General features: G+C 44.5%; 1 protein-coding gene across 1 annotated transcript in view; it reads right to left on the reverse strand.

Annotated features, from left to right (window-relative positions):
• The window catches only part of ADCY1 (adenylate cyclase 1), a 1907157-nt gene that overhangs the window by 1734772 nt on the left and 144572 nt on the right, over positions 1-27813 (reverse strand). Inside the window, exon 2 of the mRNA XM_073549833.1 lies at positions 7515-7664. Within this exon, the coding sequence (XP_073405934.1) occupies positions 7515-7664 (150 nt within the window). The remainder of the gene's footprint in view (positions 1-7514; positions 7665-27813) is intronic.

A 27813-nucleotide genomic window follows, 5' to 3' on the forward strand; every position in this document is an offset into this window, starting at 1 on the left:
TGCAGGACGGGGCTGTCAGGTGCGGGTTGTCAGGCGGGGGCTGTCAGGCGCGGGCAGGGGCTGTTAGGCGCAGGCGGGGGTTGTCAGGCGCGGGCGAGGGCTGTCAGGCACGGGCAGGGCAGTCAGGTGCGGGCGGGGGCAGTCAGGCGCGAGCGGGGCAGGAAGGGGCTGAGAAGATGCAGCAGCAGATGGAGCCGGCAGTAACAGCAGGTGATCAGGGGGTGATCAGCGGGGCAGGGGGTGATCAAGGGGGCAGGGGGTGATCAGGGGGGCAGGGGGTGATCACTGGGGGGGTGATCACAAGGGGAGGATGGGGCTATCAGTTGCTGGGGGGGCAGAAGGGGAGCCAAGGACCAGCTACAGATGGATCCGGAAGCAGCAGGTGATCAGGGGGTGATCAGGGGGGCACAGGGTGATCAGGGGGCACGGGGTGATTGGGGTGATCACTGGGGGGATGATCACCAGGGGAGGATGGAGCTGTCAGGCGCTGGGGGGGTAGGAGGGGAGCAGAGGACGAGCTGCAGATGAAGCCGGCAGTAGCAGTAAGTGATCAGGGGGTGATCAGGGAGTGATCAGGGGAGCACAGGGTGATCAGGGAGACACGGGGTGATTGGGGTGATGACTGGGGGGGGTTATCACCAGAGGAGGATGGGGCTGTCAGGTGCGGGGGGGCAGGAGGGTAGCAGAGGACCAGCTGTAGATGAAGCCGGCAGCAGATGATCAGGGGGTGATCAGGGGGTGATCAGGGGGGGAGGGGGTGATTGGAGTGATCACCAGGGGAGGATGGGGCTGTCAGGTGCAGTTGGGAGCAGGAGGGGAGCAGAGGACCAGCAGAAAATGTAGATGGCAGCAGCAGGTGATTGAGGGGGCAGGGGGTGATTAGGGGGTGATTAGGGGGTGATCAGGGGGTGATCACAAGGGGAGGAGGAGAGAGATGGAGAAAATGGAGCTGTCAGGCAAAGGGGGGACAGGAGGGAGGAGGAGAGAAAATGGAGCCTGCAGGAGGAGGTGAGAAAATGCAGCAGGTGATTAGGGGGGGCAGGGGGTGATCACCCATTCAGGTGGTGATCGGGGGGGCAGGGGGGGAAGGAGCGGAGGTCGGGGGGAGTGGAGGACAGGATGGGGGAGTACCTGTCCTCAGCACAAGCAGCGGTGGTGCTAGCAGCGGCGGCGGCGGTGGCAGCAGCGGTGGCGGCGGCGGGCAGCGGCGGCGATTGCGGGCTCTGTGGGGCAGGTCAGCGGTCGGGCACCTCGCTCCTCGGCTTCCACAGATGGGATGAAGCTGAGGAGCGAGGCAGACATTGTTTTTCTCCGCCCCTCCACATCTGATTGGAGGGCTAGCGTCACATGGACGCTAGCTCCAATTAGATCTGAGGGGGGTGACAAAAAGGTCACCAGGAGTGATCATAGACCGGGGGGGGCTAAGCCACCCCCCTTAGGGTCAAGTATAGGTCCCCCTGCACCTGCGGGCCGGGTGACGTTTCATTCACCCCGGTCACCCGGCCCGCCAGAGGGCGATCATTCTGTGACAAAGGGTATGCATCACAGGTTGGATTGGCACCGACTTTCATGACGCATATGCTGTGTCACAGGTCGGGAACCGGTTAAGCATTGGGATGGATCAATCATATTTTCGGGTTGTGTTGCAGACAATGGCACAGGGAACATTTCACAGGTAGAGGGAAGAATGGATTCAATTAAATTTGAACAAATTCTTGATGCAAACATAACACCATGTGTAAAAAAGCTGAATTTGAAAACAGGATGGCTTCTACAAATGGATAATGATCACACACATCAAAATCCACAATAGACTACCTAAAAAGGCGATAGCTAAAGGTTTTTCAATGGCCCTCACAGTCCCCCGATTCGATCATCATTGAAAATCTGTGGCTAGTCCTCAAAATAGCAGTGCATGCAAGACGACCCAGGAATCTCACAGAAATGGAAGAATTTTCCAAGGAAGAATGGATGAAAATCCATCAAACAAGAAATGAAAGACTCTTGGCTGGCTACTAAAAGCGTTTACAAGCTGTGATATTTTTAAAAAGGGAGTGCTACTAGGTACTAACTATGCAGGGTGCCCAAACTTTTGCATTGGCCTATTTTCCTTATTGTAATTTTTAATATGTAAAAAATGACAATATATAATTTTTTTGGCCTAAAATACAGAGAAAATGTGTCATCTTTAACTTTAGCCCTTTTAGAGATCATTCCATCTCCAACTTGCTTAACTGGTCACAATAACAGTAATTTTGACCAGGGGTGCCCAAACTTTTACATGCCACTGTATATATATATTTCTTATGTCATGAAGGGGTTAAGTATGGTCTGTATAAAATGCTGGAGCGTTTCAGGGAAGAGTATACATGGCTGCGATGTGCAGCCAGGCACAGATTCATGCTGCCAGCGGCGTGTAACTGTAATCAGCACACTACCAATGTGTCTATCTATGAATCATTTTAAGGCCCCGTCACACTAAGCGATCTCGGTAGCGAGATCGCTGCTGAGTCACAACTTTTGTGACACAACAGCGATCTCACCAGCGAGATCGCTGTGAGTGACAGCGATCAGCGAGCTGCCCCCCTGCCGGTATCGCTGATCGCTCTGGAAAATCTCTGGACATTTCTTTGGTCGCTGGTCTCCCGCTGGCCAGCACGCATCGCTGTGTGTGACAGGCGGGAGACCAGCGATCAGGTGTAAAAAATAATAATAAAAAAAATAAAAAATATTGTTATTCTCACCTTCCAATGTCCCGCGCAGTCTTCCGGCCTCTCTCCACGCTCCGGTCCCAGTGATCCTTTGCACGAATGACCGCGAGACGTCGCTGCCGTGAGACCGTGACATCCTCGTGGTCATTCTCGCAAAGGATCACTGGGACCGGAGCGTGGAGAGAGGCCGGAAGACTGCGCGGGACATCGGAAGGTGAGAATAACAATATTTTTTATTTTAATTCTATTTTTTACAGGGGTGGCCAGCGATCCGGCACGCTCGGCATCGCTGTACTGATCGCTGGTGAAGCTGTCTGTGTGACAGCTCACCAGCGATCACATAGCAACTTACTAGCGATCCTGACACCTTGATATCGGTGTCGGGATCGCTGGTAAGTCGCTTATTGTGACAGGGCCTTTACTCTTGAGAACTAAACAATGATGTTTCCTGTTCAATGATAACAAATATAGATCTTGAAAACAGTGGGAACTGACATACAAAGAAAGTTTTATATATCAGGATGTAATAAAAAAGATCTATTCCTTAGAAGGATAAATTACATAAATACAACCTCACATGACAAAGTACATTGTGTCATTAACCATTTAACAAAAACTAGGGAAAACACAGAAACAGTGGGTGTGAAGAATTAAGGACATCCTGTGACCAAATCACTGGAAAGTGCTGAAGGTGAGATATGTTTCACTGAGGCTCTTAACTTCAGTGATTTGAAACCCAGAAGTTTGCTCCAGGACACTATGTGTTGATATGGGTTAATTAACCATTTTAAGGCCTGGGTTTTTGTGGACAACAATAGAGAAGGCGGGAAGTTGTTCACCTTATCTCCACCCCAGGGTGTGGTCTGTGGTTTAAATAGTTGGCCTCCTGAGGTGTTCAGTGTGTCTGGAGAGGCTAGGTCCAGAGAAATGTTCGTGTTTGTGCTAACCTGAACCATGTGTTTTGCTATCCCTGAGCGGGCTGATCCCTGGTACCACAAAGACTGTGGTTTGTGTTACCACTTTGATTTGATTTCTTTTTTTTCCCAAAGGGCCATGTTTATTTTTACTTCACCGTGGTTTATGCTGCATATATAATAAACCAGTGAAGATCTTAAGAGACAATGTTTCCATGTATACCTCCGTATACAGCTGAGTGAACTAATCTACCACAAACCTTACTGCTTCCGTAGAAAGTTTGCTGCTAATCAAATACCCTTATTTACTCATAGAGGGTGTACTTAGTTTTTACCATAACTGTATTTGGCTATATTGAAGTTATACAAGGGTGTTGTGAGTTCATTTTCCCCTTCACCTTTGATGTCTGATGAACTCCCTCTGCTGGTGAAGAGAGGTAGTGAAATTGATTGGGATGGGAAGAACCTGTTATCTGAACAGGCGGAGTGTGATTGGACATCTGGAATTTCTGAGTGGATATAAGGCAGCCGACGCCCTGCAGGTTTGCTGGTGATCCTTTCTGCTCTGAGCTCTGGCATCCAGTTTTAGTTCCTGTCTACTAAAAGCTAAGTTTTGCCCTGCTATTATTCCATGAGATTTTGTCTGGTTTCCTTAGTGTTTGTATTCAGCCCGTCCTGGTTGGGACGGGCTGAATTCCATTTTTGTCTCTGATCAGTTGATCTCTTTGCTCTGTTTTCAGAATATACCTGAGTGCTGATATAGTGATTTTGAAGTCTAGCGACTTCAGGGCCTTTTTTCCTATCAGATGGTTGGGACATTTTTGTAGGGTTTTTTGCGGATTGCAGCCAGCATCTTTTCTGTCCTGTCCTATCTAGTTAGTTGGGCCCCATCATTTGCTCAGCCTGTCTTTCTGTCCGTGTTTGTGTTTTCATCTGTTTTTCACCGACAATACATTTGGGGGCTGTCTATTGCTTTGGGGTCTGCTCTGGGGCAGTTTAGATTTCCCCTTTCTTTCTTTAGGCTTATGTAGTTCTCCGGCTGTGACAAGGGGTCTAGGGCACCGTAGGAACCCCCCACGGCTACTGGTAGTTGTGGTGAATAGGATCAGGGGTCTGCAATCCGATAGCTACCAACCTCTCCGGTTTTCTGGACTTAGCTTGTATTTTTGTTTTCTCCTCCGGTGACTCATTCATAACACAAGGGATTTCTTGTTTGAGAAAACCCCTCTAAATGTCAGATAGTCAATGTATTACATGGACGGCCTTTCATTTGATATAATATCTGCTTCCTGACATTTGACATGCTGGTATGTTATAGGTCGGATCCCTATGTATACAGTGGACAGAGGAGCAGAGCTTGCACCACACCTGGGAGTTGGCAGCTATGATACACAGCAAGCAGGCATTTTGCTTTAACTGCAGTGACCAGGTCAACTCTGCTTGATTAACTTGTCTCTCTATGTGCATACTTAGCAAGAAGTAGGGCAGAAGAGAACTGTGTGGTTCTGGTATCCATGCCAGGCTATTCACAACCCAGAAGTTCAGGATCAGAATTTTTCTAGAAAGGCAGCAACTTTCATGTGAGATTATGGACACTTGGGACCTCTTTTGTTAATAGGTGGGTTTTTTTTTAGAAAATTCATCAGTCTGAGGCAGGTCACACGTTTCTTAAATAAAGGTGCAGTCCCAAACTGGTGGTAGGTACTCCTAAAACTACATTATACTAGGTGGATTTGCTAAGCATCTTGGAACAGTACCACTTAGACAGAAGAGGTACCTTGACCATCTCCAAGTGCACTTTAAAACCTGCTCAGGCAGTTGCACGCAGCCTGAGTTGTTAGGTAGCTTACTCCTACTACTAACACATGTAGATTTCCTTTGAGCCAATTAAAAAATTCAGATCTGCTTTTGCTGGGCTCTGTGGCAGACTTCAACTAGTGTACCCTCGAACAAACACTAAGCTCTGCTGTTTTAAAGTGTTTCCATACATTCAGGTTTGCCACATCAATTTGGTTGCCTGCCATCTCAGTTTTGTTGTTTTAAGATACTGTAGTGCCCGCACATTAGGGTTTACTACATCGAGATGCTTGTCTGCCTTAACAGATCTGCTGCTCCAAGGAGCTCTCTGGAATCCAAATCAACAAAAACATGCTGTAGATTTGGAGTTTGTGTTGCCAATTCATTATTCTGCAAAGAGTCTTTGCAAAGCTTTTTACAGGGGCATACAATAATCCATTTATATGCATTGGTTGTGTATAATTAGTGGATTATTTTTATTCATTATTATAGTGCCATTTATTCCATGGTGCTTTACATGTGAGGAGGGGTATACCTAGTAAATACAAGTACAGTAATCTAAAACAATACAAGTCATGACTGGTACAGAAAGAGCGAGGACCCTGCCCACGAGGGCTCACAATCTACAAGAGAAGGGTGAGGATAGAGTAGGTGAGGGTAGAGCTGGTTGTGCAGAGGCTTGGTCAATCAGTGGTTAGTTACTGCAGGTTGTAGGCTTGTCGGAAGAGGTGAGTCTTCACGTTCCTTTTGAAGGTTTCCATGGTGGGCGAAAGACTGATTGGTTGGGGTAGAGAGTTCAAGAGTAGGAGTGATGCGCGGTAGAAATCTTGTATGCGATTGTAGAAAGAGGAGATAAGAAGGGAGTAGAGAAGGAGATCTTGTGAGGATCGGAGGTTGCATGTAGGTAAGTACCGGGAGACGAGGTCACAGATGTATGGAGGACTCAGGTTGTGGATGGCTTTGTATGTCATGGTTAGGGTTTTGAACTGTAGTCATTGGGTAATGGGGAGCCAGTGCAGGGATTGACAGAGTGGAGAGGCCGGGGAATAGTGGGGGGACAGGTGGATTAGTCGGGCAGCAGAGTTTAGAATAGATTGGAGGGGTGCGAGAGTGTTAGAGGGGATGCCACAGAGCAGGAGGTTGCAGTAGTAAAGGCGGGAGATGATGAGGGCATGGACTAGGGTTTTTGCATATTCTTGGTTGAGGAATGTATGGAACCGGGAAATATTTTTGAGTTGAAGTCGGCAGGAAGTGAAAAGGGCTTGTATTTGTGGTTTGAAGGAGAGATCAGTGTCATGGATTACCCTGAGGCAGCGAGCTTGTGGGACTGGGGAGAGTGAACAGCCATTTACTTTAACGGATAGGTTCTTTGTGGGGGATTATATCAGTACTGAAAGGAAATCTGTTACTAAGTTGTTGCTACTGCATCTGAGAGATGCATGTTATAGAGGCCGAGACACTGTTTCCAACAATGTGTCATTTATTGGTTTGTGTATTGTTTTTTTTAATAAAATTCCTGGTTTATCTGCTGCAGATCTGGCAGTTCTCTAAAAGTTGAGCTCTGTATAACTAAGCCCACACAACTGATTGGCAGCTTTCTGTGTACATTATGCTAATCAGTGGTGGGGCGGGGTTATATAGAGCTCATGAATATGGAGTTCTACATGGCTGCAGGTTTACTAGTCTTCTACTGATAATCTCTTGCTGATAAAATGGTTACTTTATCCAAACTACAGCAAGCAGCCCAGTAAGTGACACATTGAAAATAATCAATATGTAAACATAGCCATTAAGGGACAGGCTGTAGTTTACAACTACAAAGGCTAAAATAATGAAGACAAGTATATGATCTGTTTGAAGATGAACACAACCAAATTAAACAAAACATAACAAAATGCAATGTTTTTGTCAGAAAACTTCCTAATACAACTCCATTTAATCACAATTATTGGCTCTATAGTTTCTGTAAAATAATACCATTTTTCTGATAATATAGAGACCAAGTTAAAATGATGAAAAAACAACACATCAGAGAGGCAAGTTTAATATTAGTGCACAACACAATAAACACTGACAGACATTTTTAACTGACCTGTTTTTCATTTTCATCTTCCAGCCTGAGCCTGTCCTCTATGCAGTTTCTGGCCTGAAGGAACGCTTTTCTCTGGGCCCTTTCTGTCAAAATCCTCACGAAGACCCCAGACAAATTTACACTGACAAAAAGAATAGTATTGGCCACCAGCTGAAAACAAAACAAAGCAGGGAGCTATTATTCGCCTTGTGAATTATACAATATACATTAATATTTTGTGAAAATACATTTAGATCTCAATTCTAGTTGTCAAGTAATACTATTTTTTTTTAATTTTTAAATAAAACAGAATTTCTACAATTACGAGACAGATTTTGAAAATATATGCCTGGATCACAAAGTAAAAATGCTAATTTGTAGCCATGATATCTGAAATGTGACAAAATTTACATCTGTTTCTATATCAAAATCATTTATAATCTATTGAGATTTATATTTAAAAATTTTTACAGATATCACTGAATATAAAATGAAGATGAAAAGAATGAAAGATGAAAGAATGGCCAAATGACTGTTTCTTAGAAGCTGAGTATTTTCCGTTTCATAATTACTGTGTGTGTGTTTAAACCCTTTACACCTTAGCCAGTTTTCACCTTCAAGACAAGGCCACAATGTACCATTTTAACCACTGTCGCTTTATGAGGTAATAACTACGGAATGCATTACCGGATCCCATTGATTTCGAGAATGTTTTTTGCCGCATATTGTACTTCATGATAATGGTAAAAAAAATTCAATATGACTTACGTTTAGTTGTAAAAATGTCAGAAATTTGGCCAAAATTTAGAAAATTTAACAATTTTCAAACTTTTGATTTTTATGCCCTTAACCCCTTCCCGACCTGTGACACAGCGTATGCGTTATGAAAGTCGGAGCCAATCCAACCCATGCGCAGTGCGCCCGTTCGAATCTGCGGCTGCAGATTCCATTCATTAATTTTGATCACTCTCACAGTGATCAAAATGAAATAAAAAGTAAATAAACCCCCCATTTATCACCCCCATAGGTAGGAACAACTAAGGAACATATTTTTATTTTTCTAATAGGGTTAGAGTTAGGGTCGGAATTAGGGTTAGGGTTGCAATTAGGGTTAGGGTTAGGGTGGAATTAGGGTTAGGGTTAGCATTAGGGTTAGGGTTGTAATTAGGGTTAGGGCTGGAATTAGGGTTAGGGCTGGAACTAGGGTTAAGATTAGGGTTAGGGTTGGGATTAGGGATAAGATTAGGGTTAGGGGTGTGTTGGGGTTAGGGTTGGGATTAGGGTTAGGGGTGTGTTGGTGTTAGGGTTATGGTTAGGGTTGGGATTAGGGTTAGGGATGTTTTGGGGTTAGGGTTGTGGTTAGGGGTGTGTTGGGGTTAGGGTTGGAGATAGAATTGAGGGGTTTCCACTGTTTAGGCACATCAGGGGGTCTCCAAACACGACATGGTGCCACCATTGATTCCAGCCAATTTTGCGTTCAAAAAGTCAAACGGTGCTCCCTCCCTTCCATGCCCCGACATGTGCCCAATCAGTGGTTTACCCCAACATCTGGGGTATCAGCGTACTCAGGAAAAATTGCACAACAACTTTTGAGGACTAATTTATCCTTTTACCCTTGGGAAAATAAAAAATTGAGGGCTAAAAATTTTTTTTTCGTGGAAAAAAATTTTTTTTTTCATTTTCACGTCTCTGTGTTATAAACTTCTGTGAAGCACTTGGGGGTTCAAATTGTTCATCAGACATCTAGATAAGTTCCTTGGAAGGTCTAGTTTCCAAAATTGGGTCACTTGTGGGGGGTTTCTACTGTTTAGGCACATCAGGGGCTCTGCAAACGTAACGATGACCGCAGACCATTCCATCAAAGTCTGCATTTCAACACGTCACTACTTCCATTCCAAGCCCTGATGTGTGCCCAAACAATGGTTCCCCCCCACATATGGGGTACCAGCGTACTCAGGACAAACTGCACAACAACTTTTGGGGTCCAATTTCTCCTGTTACCCTTAGGAAAATAAAAAATTGCGAGCTAAATAAATCATTTTTTGAGGAAAAAAAATGATTTTTTATTTTCAAGGCTCTGCGTTATAATCTTCTGTGAAGCACTTGGGGGTTCAAGGTGCTCAACACACATCTAGGTAAGTTCCTTGGGGGGTCTAGTTTCCAAAAAGGGGGTCACTTGTGGGGGGTTTCCACAGTTTAGGTACATCAGGGGCTCTGCAAACGTAACATGACGCCCACAGACCATTCCATCAAAGTCAGCATTTCAAAATGTCACTATTTCCCTTCCGAGCCCCGACGTATGCCCATACAGTGGTCATCCCCCACATATTGGGTACCAGCGTACTCAGGACAAACTGAACAACTTTTGGGGTCCAGTTTATCTTGTTACGCTTGTGAAAAAAAATTGCGGGCTAAAAATCATTCTTTTTGAGGTAAAAAATGATTTTTTATTTTCACGGCTATGCGTTATAAACTTCTGTCAAACACTTGAGGGTTCAAGCTAATCACCACACATCTAGGTAAGTTCCTTGGGGGGTCTAGTTTCCAAAATGGGGTCACTTGTGGGGGGTTTCCACAGTTTAGATACATCAGGGGCTCTGTAAATGTAACATGCAGACCATTCCATCAAAGTCAGCATTTCAAAATGTCACTACTTCCCTTCCGAGCCCCGACGTGTGCCCATACAGTGGTCATTACCCACATATGGGGTACCAGCATACTCAGGACAAACTGAACAACAATTTTTGTGGTCCAATTTATCCTGTTACCTTTGTGTAAATAAAAAATTGCGGACTAAAAAAATTTTTTTTTTAAACATTTTTTTATTCATTTTCACGGCTCTGCATTATAAACTTCTGTGAAGCACTTGGGGGTTCAAAGTGCTCACTATGCATCTAGATAAGGTTCCTTAGGGGGTCTAGTTTCCAAAATGGGGTCATTTGTGGGGGAGCTCCAAAGCTTAGGCACACAGGGGATCTCCAAACACGACATGGTGTCCACTAACGATTGGAGCTAATTTTCATTTCAAAAAGTCAAATGGCGCTCCTTCCCTTCTGAGCCCTGATGTGTGCCCAAACAGTGGTTCCCCCCACTTATGGGGTACCAGCGTACTCGGGACAAACTGGAAAACAACTTTTGTGGTCCAATTTCTCCTGTTATCCATGTGAAAATAAAAAATAGCGTGCTAAAAAATCATTTTTGAGGAAAAAAAATGATTTTTTATTTTCACTGCTCTGCGTTATAAACTTTTGTAAAGCACTTGGGGGTTCAAAGTGCTCTCTACTAGTGTTGAGTGGTACCATCCGATATTGAGAAATATCGGATCGGATTGGATTGGCACATACCCAAAAAGTATCTGGTATCGCTGATTCCGATACCGGAAGTCCCATTCAAGTCAATGGGACAGAAATATCGGAATTAAAAAAAAACCTTTCTTTACTTGTACATCCAGTTCGGGAGGGGGGAATAGTGTGGGCGGTGCGTGGGTGGACACTGTGCGTGTCTGTGTGTGCGGGCGGGGTCTGTGCGGGCCTGCCGGGGGTCTGTGTGGGCCTGCCGGGGTCTGTGCGGGCTGCCGGGGGTCTGTGCGGGCTACCGGGTGTCTATGCGGGCCTGTCGGGGGTCTGTGTGGGCTGCCGGGGGTCTGTGCGGGCCTGCCGGGGGTCTGTGCGGGCCTGCCGGGGGTCTGAGCGGGCTGCCGGGGGTCTGTGCGGGTCTGCCGGGGGTCTGTCCGGGCCTGCCGGGGGTCTGTGCGGGCCTGCCGGGGGTCTGTGCGGGCTGCCGGGGGTCTGTGTGGGCTGCCGGGGGACTGTGCGGGGCTGCCGGGGGTTTGTGCGGGCTGCCGGGGGTCTGTGCGGGCCTGCCGGGGGTCTGTGTGGGCCTGCCGGGGGTCTGTGCGGGCCTGCCGGGGGTCTGTGCGGGCCTGCCGGGGGTTGTGTGCATGCATCGTCTGATGGGCTATGCCTGCTGCAATGACAGTGATTGACACATTAGCCAATGATGGGACAGTAGTAGTCCCATCATCCGGCTAATGTGTTGAATGTAAAAAAAAAAAAAAACATACATACTACATACATACTACATTCATACAACATACATACTACATATACTACATTCATACAACATACATACATACTACATATATACTACATATATACTACATTCATGCAACATACATACATACTACATACATACTTCATATATACTACATTCATACAACATACATACATACTACATACATACTACATATATACTACATATATACTACATTCATACAACATACATACTACATACATACTACATAAATAGTACATTCATACAACATACATACTACATACATACTTCATATATACTACATTCATACAACATACATACATACTACATGCATACTTCATATATACTACATTCATACAACATACATACATACATACTACATACATAATACATATATACTACATATATACTACATTCATAAAACATACATACATACTACATACTTCATATATACTACATTCATACAACATACATACTTTATATATACTATATTCATACAACATGCATACATACTACATACATACTTCATATATACTACATTCATACAACATACATACATACTACATACATACTACATACATACTTCATATATACTACATTCATACAACACACATACATACTACATATATACTACATATATACTACATTCATGCAACATACATACATAATACATACATACTTCATATATACTACATTCATACAGCATACATACATACTACATACATACTACATATATACTACATATATACTACATTCATACAACATACATACTACATACCTACTACATAAATACTACATTCATACAACATACATACATACTACATACATACTTCATATATACTACATTCATACAACATATATACATAATACATATATACTACATATATACTACATTCATAAAACATACATACATACTACATACTTCATATATACTACATTCATACAACATACATACATACTACATACTACATACATACTTCATATATACTATATTCATACAACATACATACATACTACATACATGCTTCATATATACTACATTCATACAACATACATACATACATACTACATACTTCATGTATACTACATTCATACAACATACATACATACTACATACTACATACATACTACATATATACTACATTCATACATACTACATATATACTACATTCATACAACATACATACATACTACATTCATACAACATACATACATACTACATATACTACATTCATACAACATACATACATACTACATACTACATACTTCATTTATACTACATTCATACAACATACATACATACTACATACATACTTCACATATACTACATTCACACAACATACATACTACATACATACTACATATATACTACATTCATACAACATACTACATACATATTTCATATATACTACATTCATACAACATACATACATACATACTACATACATACTTCATATATACTACATTCATACAACATACATACATACTACATACATACAACATTCATACAACATACTACATACATATTTCATATATACTACATTCATACAACATACATACATACATACTACATACATACTTCATATATACTACATTCATACAACATACATACATACTACATACATACAACATACATACATACATGCTACATACATACTACATATATACTACATTCATACAACATACATACTACATATATACTACATTCATACAACATACATTCATAGTACATACTACATACATACTACATACAACATACATAAAACATGCTACAGACATACAACATATATACTACATGCATACTACATACAATACATTCATACATTCATGCAATACATGCATATAGACACACAGTACATATAACAGAGTACATACTCACCATCACTTGTCACTTTGATCCCCGAAGCCAGTGTCATCTTTAAAAAATATTAAAATAACAAACAATCAATATACTCCCTGATCCGCAGAAATCTACGAGTGTTCCACGACGATCTCCCATGGAGAACAGTAGCATCAGCTGATGCCACCGCTCTCTAGGGGCCCCAGGTATACAATGACGGGGGGTAGGTATCCTTCCACACTGTATTCCTCCGCCACTGTAAAATAATAGTCCCTAGTCTCACTTTGGGCATTGCTGTGTGAGAAAGTTCCCACGCAGTTTTTGCCATAAAGTGAGACCAGTGAACTATAGTAACCTCACAGTGATGCACTGCAGGAGATCGACGTGGGACACTCGTGGATTTCTGCGGATCAGGGAGTATATCGCTTGTTTGTTATTTTAATATTTTTTAAAGATGACACTGGCTTCAGGGATCAAAGTGACAAGTGATGGTGAGTATGTACTCTATGTTATATGTACTGTTGTGAGTTCATTTTTCCCTTCACCATTGAGGTCTGATGAACTCCCTCCTCTGGTGAAGGAAGGTAGTGAGGCTGATTACCAAACACCTGGGAAGCTAGATGATGACTGGGTGGCTGGAATTGAGGACTGGATATAAGGCAGTCGACACCCTTCTGCCTTGCTGGTGATCCTGCTGGATTCTTGGAGACCAGTCTGATTCCTGCGTCTCAAAGCTAAGTTTTTCTGCTCTGCTTTGTAAACTTCAGTTTTGTTTTTGTTTTACCTTGTTTTTGGGAGTTCTGCCATCCCTGGCCGGGGGTGAGCTGAATTCCATTTTTGTCTCTGATCTGTTGATCTTTTGCTCTGTCTTCAGAATATACTTGAGTGCTGATTTAGTCTTTTGAAGCCTAGCGACTTCAGGGCCTGTTTTTCCTATCAGTCTGTTGGCACATTTTGGATAGGGTTTTTGCGGATGGCAGACAGCAGCTTTCCTATCCTGTCCTATTTTAGTTAGCTTGGGCCCCATCATTTGCTCAACCTATCTTTCTATCTGTGTTAGTGTTTTCATTTTGCTTCACCATCATTATATGTTGGGGGCTGCCTATTGTTTTGGGGTCTGCTCTGGGGCAGTTTAGTTTTTCCCCTTTCTGTCTTTAGGCTATGTAGCTCTCCGGCTATGATCGAGGGGTCTAGGGCACCGTAGGAACCCCCCACGGCTACTGCTAGTTGTTGTGGATAGGTTCAGGGGTCTGCAATCCGATAGCTGCCAACCTCTCTGGTTTTTCTGGACTTAGCTAGTATTTTGTTTTTTCCTCCTTCGGTGACTCATCATAACAATGTACTGTATGTCTATATGTATGTATTGTATGAATGTATTGTATGTAGTATGTATGTAGTATGTATGCTGTATGAATGTAGTATATATGTAGTATGTATGTATGTTGTATGAATGTAGTATATATGTAGTATGTATGTATGTAGTATGAATGTAGTATATACAGTATGTAGTATGTATGTAGTATGAATGTAGTATATATGTAGTATGTATGTATGATGTATGAATGTATTATATATGTAGTATATATGTATGTTGAATGAATGTAGTATATATGTAGTATGTATATATGTAGTATGTATGTATGTATGTTGTATGAATGTAGTATATATGTAGTATGTATGTATGTTGTATATATGTAGTATGTATGAATGTAGTATATATGTAGTATGTATGTATGTATGCATGTTGTATGAATGTAGTATATATGTAGTATGTAGTATGTATGTATGTATGTTGTATGAATGTAGTATATATGTAGTATGTAGTATGTATGTATGTAAGTATGTTGTATGAATGTAGTATATACAGTATGTAGTATGTATGAATGTAGTATATATGTAGTATGTATGTTGTATGAATGTAGTATATATGTAGTATGTATGTTGTATGAATGTAGTATATACTGTATGTAGTGTATAGTAAGTATGTATGTTGTATGAATGTAGTATATATGTAGTATGTATGTATGAATGTAGTATATACAGTGGGGAAAAAAGTATTTAGTCAGTCAGCAATAGTGCAAGTTCCACCACTTAAAAAGATGAAAGGCGTCTGTAATTTACATCATAGGTAGACCTCAACTATGGGAGACAAACTGAGAAAAAAAAATCCAGAAAATCACATTGTCTGTTTTTTTTTCATTTTATTTGCATATTATGGTGGAAAATAAGTATTTGGTCAGAAACAAAATTTCATCTCAATACTTTGTGATATATCCTTTGTTGGCAATGACAGAGGTCAAACGTTTTCTGTAAGTCTTCACAAGGTTGCCACACACTGTTGTTGGTATGTTGGCCCATTCCTCCATGCAGATCTCCTCTAGAGCAGTGATGTTTTTGGCTTTTCGCTTGGCAACACGGACTTTCAACTCCCTCCAAAGGTTTTCTATAGGGTTGAGATCTGGAGACTGGCTAGGCCACTCCAGGACCTTGAAATGCTTCTTACGAAGCCACTCTTTCGTTGCCCTGGCGGTGTGCTTTGGATCATTGTCATGTTGAAAGACCCAGCCACGTTTCATCTTCAATGCCCTTGCTGATGGAAGGAGGTTTGCACTCAAAATCTCACGATACATGGCCCCATTCATTCTTTCATGTACCCGGATCAGTTGTCCTGGCCCCTTTGCAGAGAAACAGCCCCAAAGCATGATGTTTCTACCACCATGCTTTACAGTAGGTATGGTGTTTGATGGATGCAACTCAGTATTCTTTTTCCTCCAAACACGACAAGTTGTGTTTCTACCAAACAGTTCCAGTTTGGTTTCATCAGACCATAGGACATTCTCCCAAAACTCCTCTGGATCATCCAAATGCTCTCTAGCAAACTTCAGACGGGCCCGGACATGTACAGGCTTAAGCAGTGGGACACGTCTGGCACTGCAGGATCTGAGTCCATGGTGGCGTAGTGTGTTACTTATGGTAGGCCTTGTTACATTGGTCCCAGCTCTCTGCAGTTCATTCACTAGGTCCCCCCGCGTGGTTCTGGGATTTTTGCTCACCGTTCTTGTGATCATTCTGACCCCACGGGGTGGGATTTTGCGTGGAGCACCAGATCGAGGGAGATTATCAGTGGTCTTGTATGTCTTCCATTTTCTAATTATTGCTCCCACAGTTGATTTCTTCACTCCAAGCTGGTTGGCTATTGCAGATTCAGTCTTCCCAGCCTGGTGCAGGGCTACAATTTTGTTTCTGGTGTCCTTTGACAGCTCTTTGGTCTTCACCATAGTGGAGTTTGGAGTCAGACTGTTTGAGGGTGTGCACAGGTGTCTTTTTATACTGATAACAAGTTTAAACAGGTGCCATTACTACAGGTAATGAGTGGAGGAAAGAGGAGACTCTTAAAGAAGAAGTTACAGGTCTGTGAGAGCCAGAAATCTTGATTGCTTGTTTCTGACCAAATACTTATTTTCCACCATAATATGCAAATAAAATGAAAAAAAAACAGACAATGTGATTTTCTGGATTTTTTTTTCTCAGTTTGTCTCCCATAGTTGAGGTCTACCTATGATGTAAATTACAGACGCCTCTCATCTTTTTAAGTGGTGGAACTTGCACTATTGCTGACTGACTAAATACTTTTTTTCCCCACTGTATGTAGTATTAGTGTAATGACAAAAAAAAATTTTTTATAAAACCATGTGCAATGGAGGAACTTTTATGGGTTATTTAAGAATAAGTATTGCTTTTTTTTGTTTTTTTAAAAAAGTTCCCCCTTTCATTCAAATGAAATAAGGCAAAAATGGTATTTTTCCACCAAAAAAGGACATGCAATTTTGCATTATTATCTTTTATGTTGACAATAGGAGGGCAGATTCCTCGTCCAGATAGACCTGTTTGCTTTTACACTGTTGCTGGAATTTCTAGAAGACATTTTCTGAATGCACTTCTTGATCGTAAAACTTGAAGCTTTGCACTGAAAATGAAAAGATAATACTAAGTTCCAAAATATTTTAAAATATTCCAGAATGTTCTAGATGTGAATAAAATACCACTTTTTGTTACAACTTAAAAAGATATTTTCTTTAAAGATTAAAATTAAAAGAAGAAAAATCTTTTGAAAAAGAGGGGGAACTTTTTTGAATATTTTACAAATTTGATGATACTAATGTCATTTGAATGCAATTGTTCCTCCAATGTAAGGGGTTTCATTTTCGTTTTGCAAAATTTTTAAAATTGTCATCACCCTAATGTAGTATGTATGTATGTTGTATGAATGTAGTATATATGTAGTATGTATGTAGTATGTATGTTGTATGAATGTTGTATATATGTAGTATGTATGTTTTTTTTACATTCAACACATTAGCCGGATGATGGGACTACTACTGTCCCATCATTGGCTAATGTGTCAATCACTGTCATTGTAGCAGGCATAGCCCGATGGGACTTGTAGTCCCATCGGACGATGCCTGCACACACACAAACCCCGGCAGGACCGCACAGATCCCCGGCAGCCCGCACAGAGCCACGGCAGGCCCGCACAGACCCTCGGCAGGCCCGCACAGACCACCGGCAGCCCGCACAGACCCCCAGCAGGCCCGTACAGACCCCTGGCAGCCCGCATAGACCCCCGGCAGGCCCGTATAGACCCCCGGCAGGCCCGCACAGACCCCCGGCAGACCGCACAGACCCCCAGCAGCCTGCACAAACCCCCGGAAGGCCCGCACCGACCCCCGGCAGGCCCGCACAGACCGCACATCATGATGCGTACAGACTGCGCATCATGATGACAAAATTTCAGCAGCCAATCACAGCCACAACGCTGGCTTATTGCATTATGGGAACTTCCAATTCCAGTATCCGATATTGTAAAAATATTGGTACTCGGTATCGGAATGCTCAACATTACTCTCTACACATCTAGATAAGTTCCTTAAGGGGTCCAGTTTCCAAAATGGTGTCACTTGTAGGAGGTTTTCACTGTTTAGGCACACAGGGGCTCTCCAAACGCGACATGGTGTCCGATAACGATTGGAGCTAATTTTTCATTCAAAAAGCAAATGGCGCTCCTTCTCTTCCGGGCCCTGCTTTGTGCCCAAACAGTGGTTTATGACCACATATGAGGTGATGGTGTACTTAGGAGAAATTGCCCAACAAATTTTAGGATCCATTTTATCCTGTTGGCCGTGTGAAAATGAAAAAACTGTGGCTAAAATAAAATTTTTGTGAAAAAAAGTACTTTTTTGTTACGGATCAATTTGTGAAGCACCTGGGGGTTCAAAGTGATCACTATGCATCTAGATAAGTTCCTTGGGGGGTCTAGTTTCCAAAATGGGGTCACTTGTGGGGGAGCTCCAATGTTTAGGCACACAGGGGCTCTCCAAACACGACGTGGCAACCGCTAAATATTCCAGCATATTTTCCATTCAAAAAGTCAAATGGCGCTCCTTCCCTTCTGAGCCCTGCCGTGTGCCCAAACAGTGGTTTATGACCACCCATGAGGTATCGGTGTACTCAGGAGAAATTGCCCAACAAATACAGTGGGGAAAAAAAGTATTTAGTCAGTCAGCAATAGTGCAAGTTCCACCACTTAAAAAGATGAGAGGCGTCTGTAATTTACATCATAGGTAGACCTCAACTATGGGAGACAAACTGAGAAAAAAAAATCCAGAAAATCACATTGTCTGTTTTTTTTTCATTTTATTTGCATATTATGGTGGAAAATAAGTATTTGGTCAGAAACAAGCAATCAAGATTTCTGGCTCTCACAGACCTGTAACTTCTTCTTTAAGAGTCTCCTCTTTCCTCCACTCATTACCTGTAGTAATGGCACCTGTTTAAACTTGTTATCAGTATAAAAAGACACCTGTGCACACCCTCAAACAGTCTGACTCCAAACTCCACTATGGTGAAGACCAAAGAGCTGTCAAAGGACACCAGAAACAAAATTGTAGCCCTGCACCAGGCTGGGAAGACTGAATCTGCAATAGCCAACCAGCTTGGAGTGAAGAAATCAACTGTGGGAGCAATAATTAGAAAATGGAAGACATACAAGACCACTGATAATCTCCCTCGATCTGGTGCTCCACGCAAAATCCCACCCCGTGGGGTCAGAATGATCACAAGAACGGTGAGCAAAAATCCCAGAACCACGCGGGGGGACCTAGTGAATGAACTGCAGAGAGCTGGGACCAATGTAACAAGGCCTACCATAAGTAACACACTACGCCACCATGGACTCAGATCCTGCAGTGCCAGACGTGTCCCACTGCTTAAGCCTGTACATGTCCGGGCCCGTCTGAAGTTTGCTAGAGAGCATTTGGATGATCCAGAGGAGTTTTGGGAGAATGTCCTATGGTCTGATGAAACCAAACTGGAACTGTTTGGTAGAAACACAACTTGTCGTGTTTGGAGGAAAAAGAATACTGAGTTGCATCCATCAAACACCATACCTACTGTAAAGCATGGTGGTAGAAACATCATGCTTTGGGGCTGTTTCTCTGCAAAGGGGCCAGGACAACTGATCCGGGTACATGAAAGAATGAATGGGGCCATGTATCGTGAGATTTTGAGTGCAAACCTCCTTCCATCTGCAAGGGCATTGAAGATGAAACGTGGCTGGGTCTTTCAACATGACAATGATCCAAAGCACACCGCCAGGGCAACGAAGGAGTGGCTTCGTAAGAAGCATTTCAAGGTCCTGGAGTGGCCTAGCCAGTCTCCAGATCTCAACCCTATAGAAAACCTTTGGAGGGAGTTGAAAGACGGTGTTGCAAAGCGAAAAGCCAAAAACATCACTGCTCTAGAGGAGATCTGCATGGAGGAATGGGCCAACATACCAACAACAGTGTGTGGCAACCTTGTGAAGACTTACAGAAAACGTTTGACCTCTGTCATTGCCAACAAAGGATATATCACAAAGTATTGAGATGAAATTTTGTTTCTGACCAAATACTTATTTTCCACCATAATATGCAAATAAAATGAAAAAAAAACAGACAATGTGATTTTCTGGATTTTTTTTTCTCAGTTTGTCTCCCATAGTTGAGGTCTACCTATGATGTAAATTACAGACGCCTTTCATCTTTTTAAGTGGTGGAACTTGCACTATTGCTGACTGACTAAATACTTTTTTTCCCCACTGTATTATGATCCATTTTATCCTGTTGCCCATGTGAAAATGAAAAAAATGATGCTAAAAGAAAATTTTTCTTGGAAAAATTAAAATGTCCATTTTTTCCTTCCACGTTGCTTTAGTTCCTGTGAAGCACCTGAAGGGTTAATAATCTTCTAAAATGTAATTTTGAGTAGCTTGATGGGTGCAGTTTTTAGAATAGTGTCACTTTTAGGTATTTTCTGCCATATAGACCCCTCAAATTGACTTCAAATGTGAGGTGGTCCCTAAAAAAATGGTTTTGTAAATTTTGTTGTAAAAATGAGAAATCACTGGTCAACTTTTTCACAACATTTTCTACTTTGGACCTATTTTTTGTATTTTCAAATGGTTAACAGGAGAAAATGGACTGTAAAACTTGGTTTGCAATTTCTCCTGAATACACTCACACCCCATGTGGTGGAAAATTACTTTTTGGGCGCAAGGCAGGGCTCAGAAAAGGAGCATAATTTGTGTAATGCCTGCTGCAGCTCAGTAGCACACAACCTCCACCAGGGGGTGTGGATAAAGGAAAATAGGTACACTTCACAGTGAAACCACAGAGCAGGAGCCACTAGGTGGCAGAAGAGTAGTCAGACAAGCCGGGTCAGCAATAGAGAGGGAACAAAGTACCAGAGGTCACAGCACTGTGGTCAGAAACAAGCCAGAAGTCAGAGCCGGTCGGGAACAGGAAAGCCAGAGACCAAAGACAGTCAAACAGGTCCGATGTCAAGCGGAGTCAAATACCAAGAGATCAACACAGAGAGCGAGTACTACGATGAGCGAAGTCACAGGAAAATAGGAACAGGACCTAGGTCCACGGGCAGAGGACAAATTAGGGTATAACGGGGTCAGCTGCTCAAGCCAGAGACAAGAACTATAACTGATGCTGCATGCAGGTAACAGCAGACTGAAATAGCCAGACAGATACCAAAACGAGGCAGGGGAGATTAACCTCTGCATGATCATCCCGGATAGAGAATAATCAGAAACAAACCCTGGATCTGGATCATGACAATTTGACTTTAAGAATTCAAAATTTGCTGGAATCATTAGCGGACACCATGTCTCTATTAGTGATGAGCGAATTTGTTCGGAAAATGATCACCAAACATAAATTCGAAACGATAATGGTGGTCTATCATGAGTGTTTGGCATGTGTTTGATGAGTGGGGGGGCTGCAGAGCTCAGAGACATGGTGCTCTTGTAAACACTCATTTTTTCCCTAACTTTATGTGTGCACATTGCTGCTAGCCAATCAGGGTGCAGGAAACACCCACAATGTCCTGACACAACGGATTGTGTCATTGCCTGCTGAAATCACATGTACCTCTCCATATAAATATCAGACATCTTGTTTTAGCGCCATTTTGACACGGTAACAGCGCAGAGAGGCTGCTCCTAACGCTGGCATTGTTAACAGCAAGATTTTAGCTAGTTCATTAGACGGTTGAATATCAGTCAAATAGTGTATCTAGCTATTGTCCAGTGTGGCTGTTAAATTTGCCTTCCAGCATTTTTTTAGCCATTACTGAGGTCCACATGACACGCCCATCAGGGCCGTGGGGTATTCGGAACCGGGTCGAACAGTTCTTTGGGGAAGTCACGTGGCCGAGACCCGGCTCCGTGGCCCTGGCTGTACCATAAAATGGGTAATATGTATACGGGATTTAACGTGACGCCACCTGTGGTGTTCGGCAACAGAGGGCCGACGCTGCTAATGCGACTGCTGGGGCTGATGGTGACGCAGCTGGGATGATTCTGCTCCCCATATGTGGAGCAGGACCCCAGGGCTAATGGTTCTGTTTATGTCAGTCTTCGTGTATCTTGTGGTGCAGGACTCAGGATGCAAGAGATCACTGGAGGACACAAGGACTGTAGTTTTCTTTTCCTTTACTTGATGGTTTATGGATCCTGTTGAGATATCAGAGGCTCACAGGGACTATACTGTGCTGGCAGGGCAAGAAGATGAGGAGGGTGACTCCAAGGGGGAGGAATGTGATAACACAGAGGATGATGATGATGAGGTGTTAGATTCCAGTTGGCGTGAACATAGAGGCAAACAGCTGAGTAGGTCATCTGAGGAGGAAGGCGAGGAGGTTACATTGTGCTGTACATCGCAGACATGTAGGGATGCAGCCACGACAAGCAATGCATCCTCAGCCACAACTGTGCCTGTGATCAGCAGCATCCGTGGGTCCGCTGCTCACAGGGGTGACAAGGGTTGCCTAGCCTGGACCTTTTCTGACACTGCAAAGGATGAGCCAACTCATGTAATCTGCCAACTTTGCAAAAAAACTGAGTTGAGGTAAAAAGTGCAATAATTTGATTACTACATGTATGAACCTTCACATGCACAATCAATATGCTTTACAGTGGGAATCCCACTGTGCAAAAATGTGGACCAGTAGACCTCCACAACCATGAGCTTCCCTATCAATCGCATTTGCTGCTTTTTCCTCCTCCTCTGTTACCATGCCAACTATTGAGACACAGGTCTTCGACCGCAGAACCTCGGGTTCTTTACCCGCTCCAGTCACGCTGGCTGAGAGCCCGCTGTCAGCTGTAACGGAAGAGGACATGCCTGCTGTTTTTGAATGATCTCAGAGAACGAGCACAGTAGCCAGGCCGCAAGCCGGCCGCAGTTACCAAAACCCACAGTCCTACATGGTTCTCGCCAGAGCCTTTGGCCTAGGTGCCTCCATCTCGGTATCCGAGGTCCAGCACCGTCAGCTGGTCCTTGGTAGTGCTTTCTAGCACAGGTACCTCCTGCCTAGTAACCGTGGTCCAGCACCGTCAGCTGTTCCTCGGTAGTGCCATTGGCTCTTGTAGCTTTTGCTACCCATCTGGGTTCCAGCACCGTCAGCTGGTTCTCGGCAGTGTCTTTGGCACGGGTACTCCCTGTTGCCCAGCCTGTTTTCAGCACGCCTGCTGTTTCCGGGTAGTGTCAAGGTCACTATGCCACCAATCTCCTACAGAGTGGAGACAGAGGCCAAATTAGAGAATGTTTAAATCTGAAGTAGTTACAATTTGGAGGCAGCAGCAGTTTGCCCTCCACACAGCAGGGGATCAGCTGACGTTACCGAACCCCACTTTCACATGAACGAGTGTGTTTTTCTGTGTGGACAGCACTTCCGAGCACCAACTAGTGTTGTTGGAACCCAGGGACAATCATGGTGCAGGCCGAGGCCTACTAGGAGCCAGGTGTAAAGCTGAGGTATTTTGACTTTGGAGGGAGCAGGACACTTTGCCCTCCACACAGCAGGGGATCAGCTGACGTTACTGACCCCCACTTTCACATGAACGAGTGTGTTTTTCTGTGTGGACAGCACTTCCGAGCACCAACTAGCGTTGTTGGAACCCAGGGACAATCATGGTGCAGGCCGAGGCCTACTAGGAGCCGGGTGTAAAGCTGAGGTATTTTGACTTTGGAGGGAGCAGGACACTTTTCCCTCCACACAGCAGGGGATCAGCTGACGTTACTGACCCCCACTTTCACATGAACAAGTGTGTTTTTCTGTGTGGACAGCACTTCTGAGCACCAACTAGCGTTGTTGGAGCCCAGGGAGAACCAGGGTGCAGGCCGAGGCCTACTTGGTGGCAGTTTTAGATTGTTTGTAGGCTACAACAGACTGTCAATGTGCTCCAATTAGGCATCTGTCTCCACTCTGTTTCCAGGATTTCACGTGACTACCAACACCGCCAGTTTATGCGTACAGTAGCCGTCTGCCCAATCCACACGTGTTCCTGTGTTACTGGTGTTCAGTAATGTCAGCAGATCCCCTGATGTTTGTCTGCCAATGTCTCCTGCTCTGTCCACATTCCCAACACTTGCAGTGGGAAGGTGGACAGCGCAGGAGACAGTGCCGGACACACATTGGGGGATCAGCTCACGTTACAGAACACCAGGAACACAGGAACAAGTGTGGAATGCGTGGATGGCAACTGTGAGCAGGAACTGGCGGTGTTGGAGGTCAGGGGAAATACTAGAGACAGAGTGGAGACAGAGGCCAAATCAGAGAATGTTTAAATCTGAAGTAGTTACAATTTGGAGGCAGCAGCAGTTTGCCCTCCACACAGCAGGGGATCAGCTGACGTTACTGACCCCCACTTTCACATGAACGAGTGTGTTTTTCTGTGTGGACAGCAATTCCGAGCACTAACTAGCGTTGTTGGAACCCAGGGACAATCATGGTGCAGGCCAAGGCCTACTAGGAGCCAGGTGTAAAGCTGAGGTATTTTGACTTTGGAGGGAGCAGGACACTTTGCCCTCCACACAGCAGGGGATCAGCTGACGTTACTGACCCCCACTTTCACATGAACGGGTGTGTTTTTCTGTGTGGACAGCACTTCTGAGCACCAACTAGCGTTGTTGGAACCCAGGGACAATCATGGTGCAGGCCGAGGCCTACTAGGAGCCAGGTGTAAAGCTGAGGTATTTTGACTTTGGAGGGAGCAGGACACTTTGCCCTCCACACAGCAGGGGATCAGCCGACGTTACCGAACCCCACTTTCACATGAACGAGTGTGTTTTTCTGTGTGGACGGCACTTCCGAGCAACAACTGACGATGTTGGAGCTCAGGGATAGTCATTTTGTAGGCTGAGGCCTACTTGGAGGCAGTTTAAGATAAGACGTTGTTTGAATTTGGAGGCAGCAGCAGTTTGCCCTCCACACAGCAGGGGATCAGCTGACATTACTGACCCCCACTTTCACATGAACAAGTGTGTTTTTCTGTGCGGACAGCACTTCCGAGCACCAACTAGCGTTGTTGGAGCCCAGGGAGAACCAGGGTGCAGGCCGAGGCCTACTTGGTGGCAGTTTTAGATTGTTTGTAGGCTACAACAGGCTGTCAACGTGCTCCAATTAGGCATCTGTCTCCACTCTGTTTCCAGGATTTCACGTGACCACCAACACCGCCAGTTTATGCGTACAGCAGCCGTCTGCCCAATCCACACGTGTTCCTGTGTTACTGGGATTCTGTAATGTCAGCAGATCCCCTGATGTGGGTCTGCAACTGTCTCCTGCTCTGTCCACATTCCCAGTGCTTGCAGTGGGAAGGTGGACAGCGCAGGAGACAGTGGCGGACACACATTGGGGGATCTACTGACGTTACAGAACCCCAGTAACACAGGAACACGTGTGGAATGCGTGGACGGCAACTGTGAGCAGGAACTGGCGGTGTTGGAGGTCAGGGGAAATACTAGAGACAGAGTGGAGACAGAGGCCAAATCAGAGAATGTTTAAATCTGAAGTAGCTAAAATTTGGAGGCAGCAGCAGTTTGCCCTCCACACAGCAGGGGATCAGCTGACGTTACCGAACCCCACTTTCACATGAACGAGTGTGTTTTGTCTGTGTGGACAGCACTTCCGAGCATCAACTAGCGTTGTCGGAGCCCAGGGAAAATCAGGTAGTAGGCCGAGGCCTACTTGGTGGCAGTTTGCGATTGTTTCTAGACTACTACTAACTGTCAACGTACTCCAATTAGGCCTCTGTCTTCACTCTGTTTCGAGTATTTCCTCTGTCTTCCAACCACGCCAGTTGCTGCTCTGAAATGCCGTCTGCACAACCCACACTTGTTCCTGTGTTACTGGGGTTCTGTAACAGCAGCTTCTCCCTAGAGGTGAGTCAGGCAATGTCTCCTGCTCTGTCCACATTTCCACTACAAGTAGTGGGAATGTAGACAAAGCAGGAGACATTGCCGTGCTCAACTCTGGAGATGAGCAGATGTTACAGGACCCAGGTACCACAGGAACAAGTGTGGATTGTGCAGACGGCACTTGAGAGCAGAAACAGGCGGTGTTGTAGGCCGGAGGAAATACTCAAAACAGAGTGGAGACAGAGGGCAAATCAGAGAACATATTAAATCAGAGGTAGTCAGAAGTTGTAGGCAGCAGGAGAGTTTGCCGTACACACAGCAGGGGATCAGCTGACGTTACCGAACCCCACTTACACATGAGCGAGTGTTTTGTCTGTGTGGACAGCACTTCCGAGCACCAACTGGCGTTGTCGGAGTCCAGGGAAAATGAGGTAGTAGGCCGAGGCCTACTTGGAGCCAGGTGTAAATCTGAGGTTGTATGACTGTGGAGGGAGCAGGACACTTTGCCATACACACAGCAGGGGATCAGCTGACGTTACCGAACCCCACTTACACATGAGCGAGTGTTTTGTCTGTGCGGACAACACTTCTGAGCACCAACTGGCGGTGTCGGAGCCCAGGGAAAATCAGGTAGTAGGCCGAGGCCTACTTGGTGGCAGTTTGCGATTGTTTCTAGACTACTACTAACTGTCAACGTACTCCAATTAGACCTCTGTCTTCACTCTGTTTCGAGTATTTCCTCTGGCTTCCAACCACGCCAGTTGCTGCTCTGAAATGCCGTCTGCACAACCCACACTTGTTCCTGTGTTACTGGGGTTCTGTAACAGCAGCTTCTCCCTAGAGGTGAGTCAGGCAATGTCTCCTGCTCTGTCCACATTTCCACTACAAGTAGTGGGAATGTAGACAAAGCAGGAGACATTGCTGTGTTCAACTCTGGAGATGAGCAGATGTTACAGGACCCAGGTACCACAGGAACCAGTGTGGATTGTGCAGACGGCACTTGAGAGCAGAAACAGGCGGTGTTGTAGGCCGGAGGAAATACTCAAAACAGAGTGGAGACAGAGGGCAAATCAGAGAACATATTAAATCAGAGGTAGTCAGAAGTTGTAGGCAGCAGGAGAGTTTGCCGTACACACAGCAGGGGATCAGCTGACGTTACCGAACCCCACTTACACATGAGCGAGTGTTTTGTCTGTGCGGACAGCACTTCTGAGCAACAACGGACGTTGCTGTAGCCCAGGAAATAAAGTTCAGGTCATAGAAACATGAACACAACAGGAGACCTGGATCCTGTTGCCAGCCAATTATTTATTCTGGAAGAGGACTGGCAAATTCAGGTGAGATCCAGGCCTTGTTCATTTTCACAAAAGTAAGCCGGTCAACATTATCGGCGGATAGTCGCGTGCGACGGTCTGTTACCACACCACCTGCAGCACTAAAGACACGTTCCGATAATACACTGGCAGCAGGGCAAGCCAGCACCTCCAATGCATACTGGCTAAGCTCTGGCCATGTATCCAGCTTAGAGACCCAATACTTGAATGGGGAAGAGCCGTCTGGGAGAACACTAACAGGGCACGACAAGTAGTCTGTCACCATCTGACGGAAACGTTGCCTCCTGCTGACTGGAGCCGTCTGTGATGGTGTAGCCTTTGTGGCGGTCCCACAAAACTTTTCCACA

The sequence above is a fragment of the Dendrobates tinctorius genome, unplaced genomic scaffold, assembly GCF_039654945.1.
Source record: "Dendrobates tinctorius isolate UK_male_01 unplaced genomic scaffold, ASM3965494v1 ptg000162l, whole genome shotgun sequence".
In the NCBI taxonomy this organism is placed as follows: Eukaryota; Metazoa; Chordata; class Amphibia; order Anura; family Dendrobatidae; genus Dendrobates; species Dendrobates tinctorius.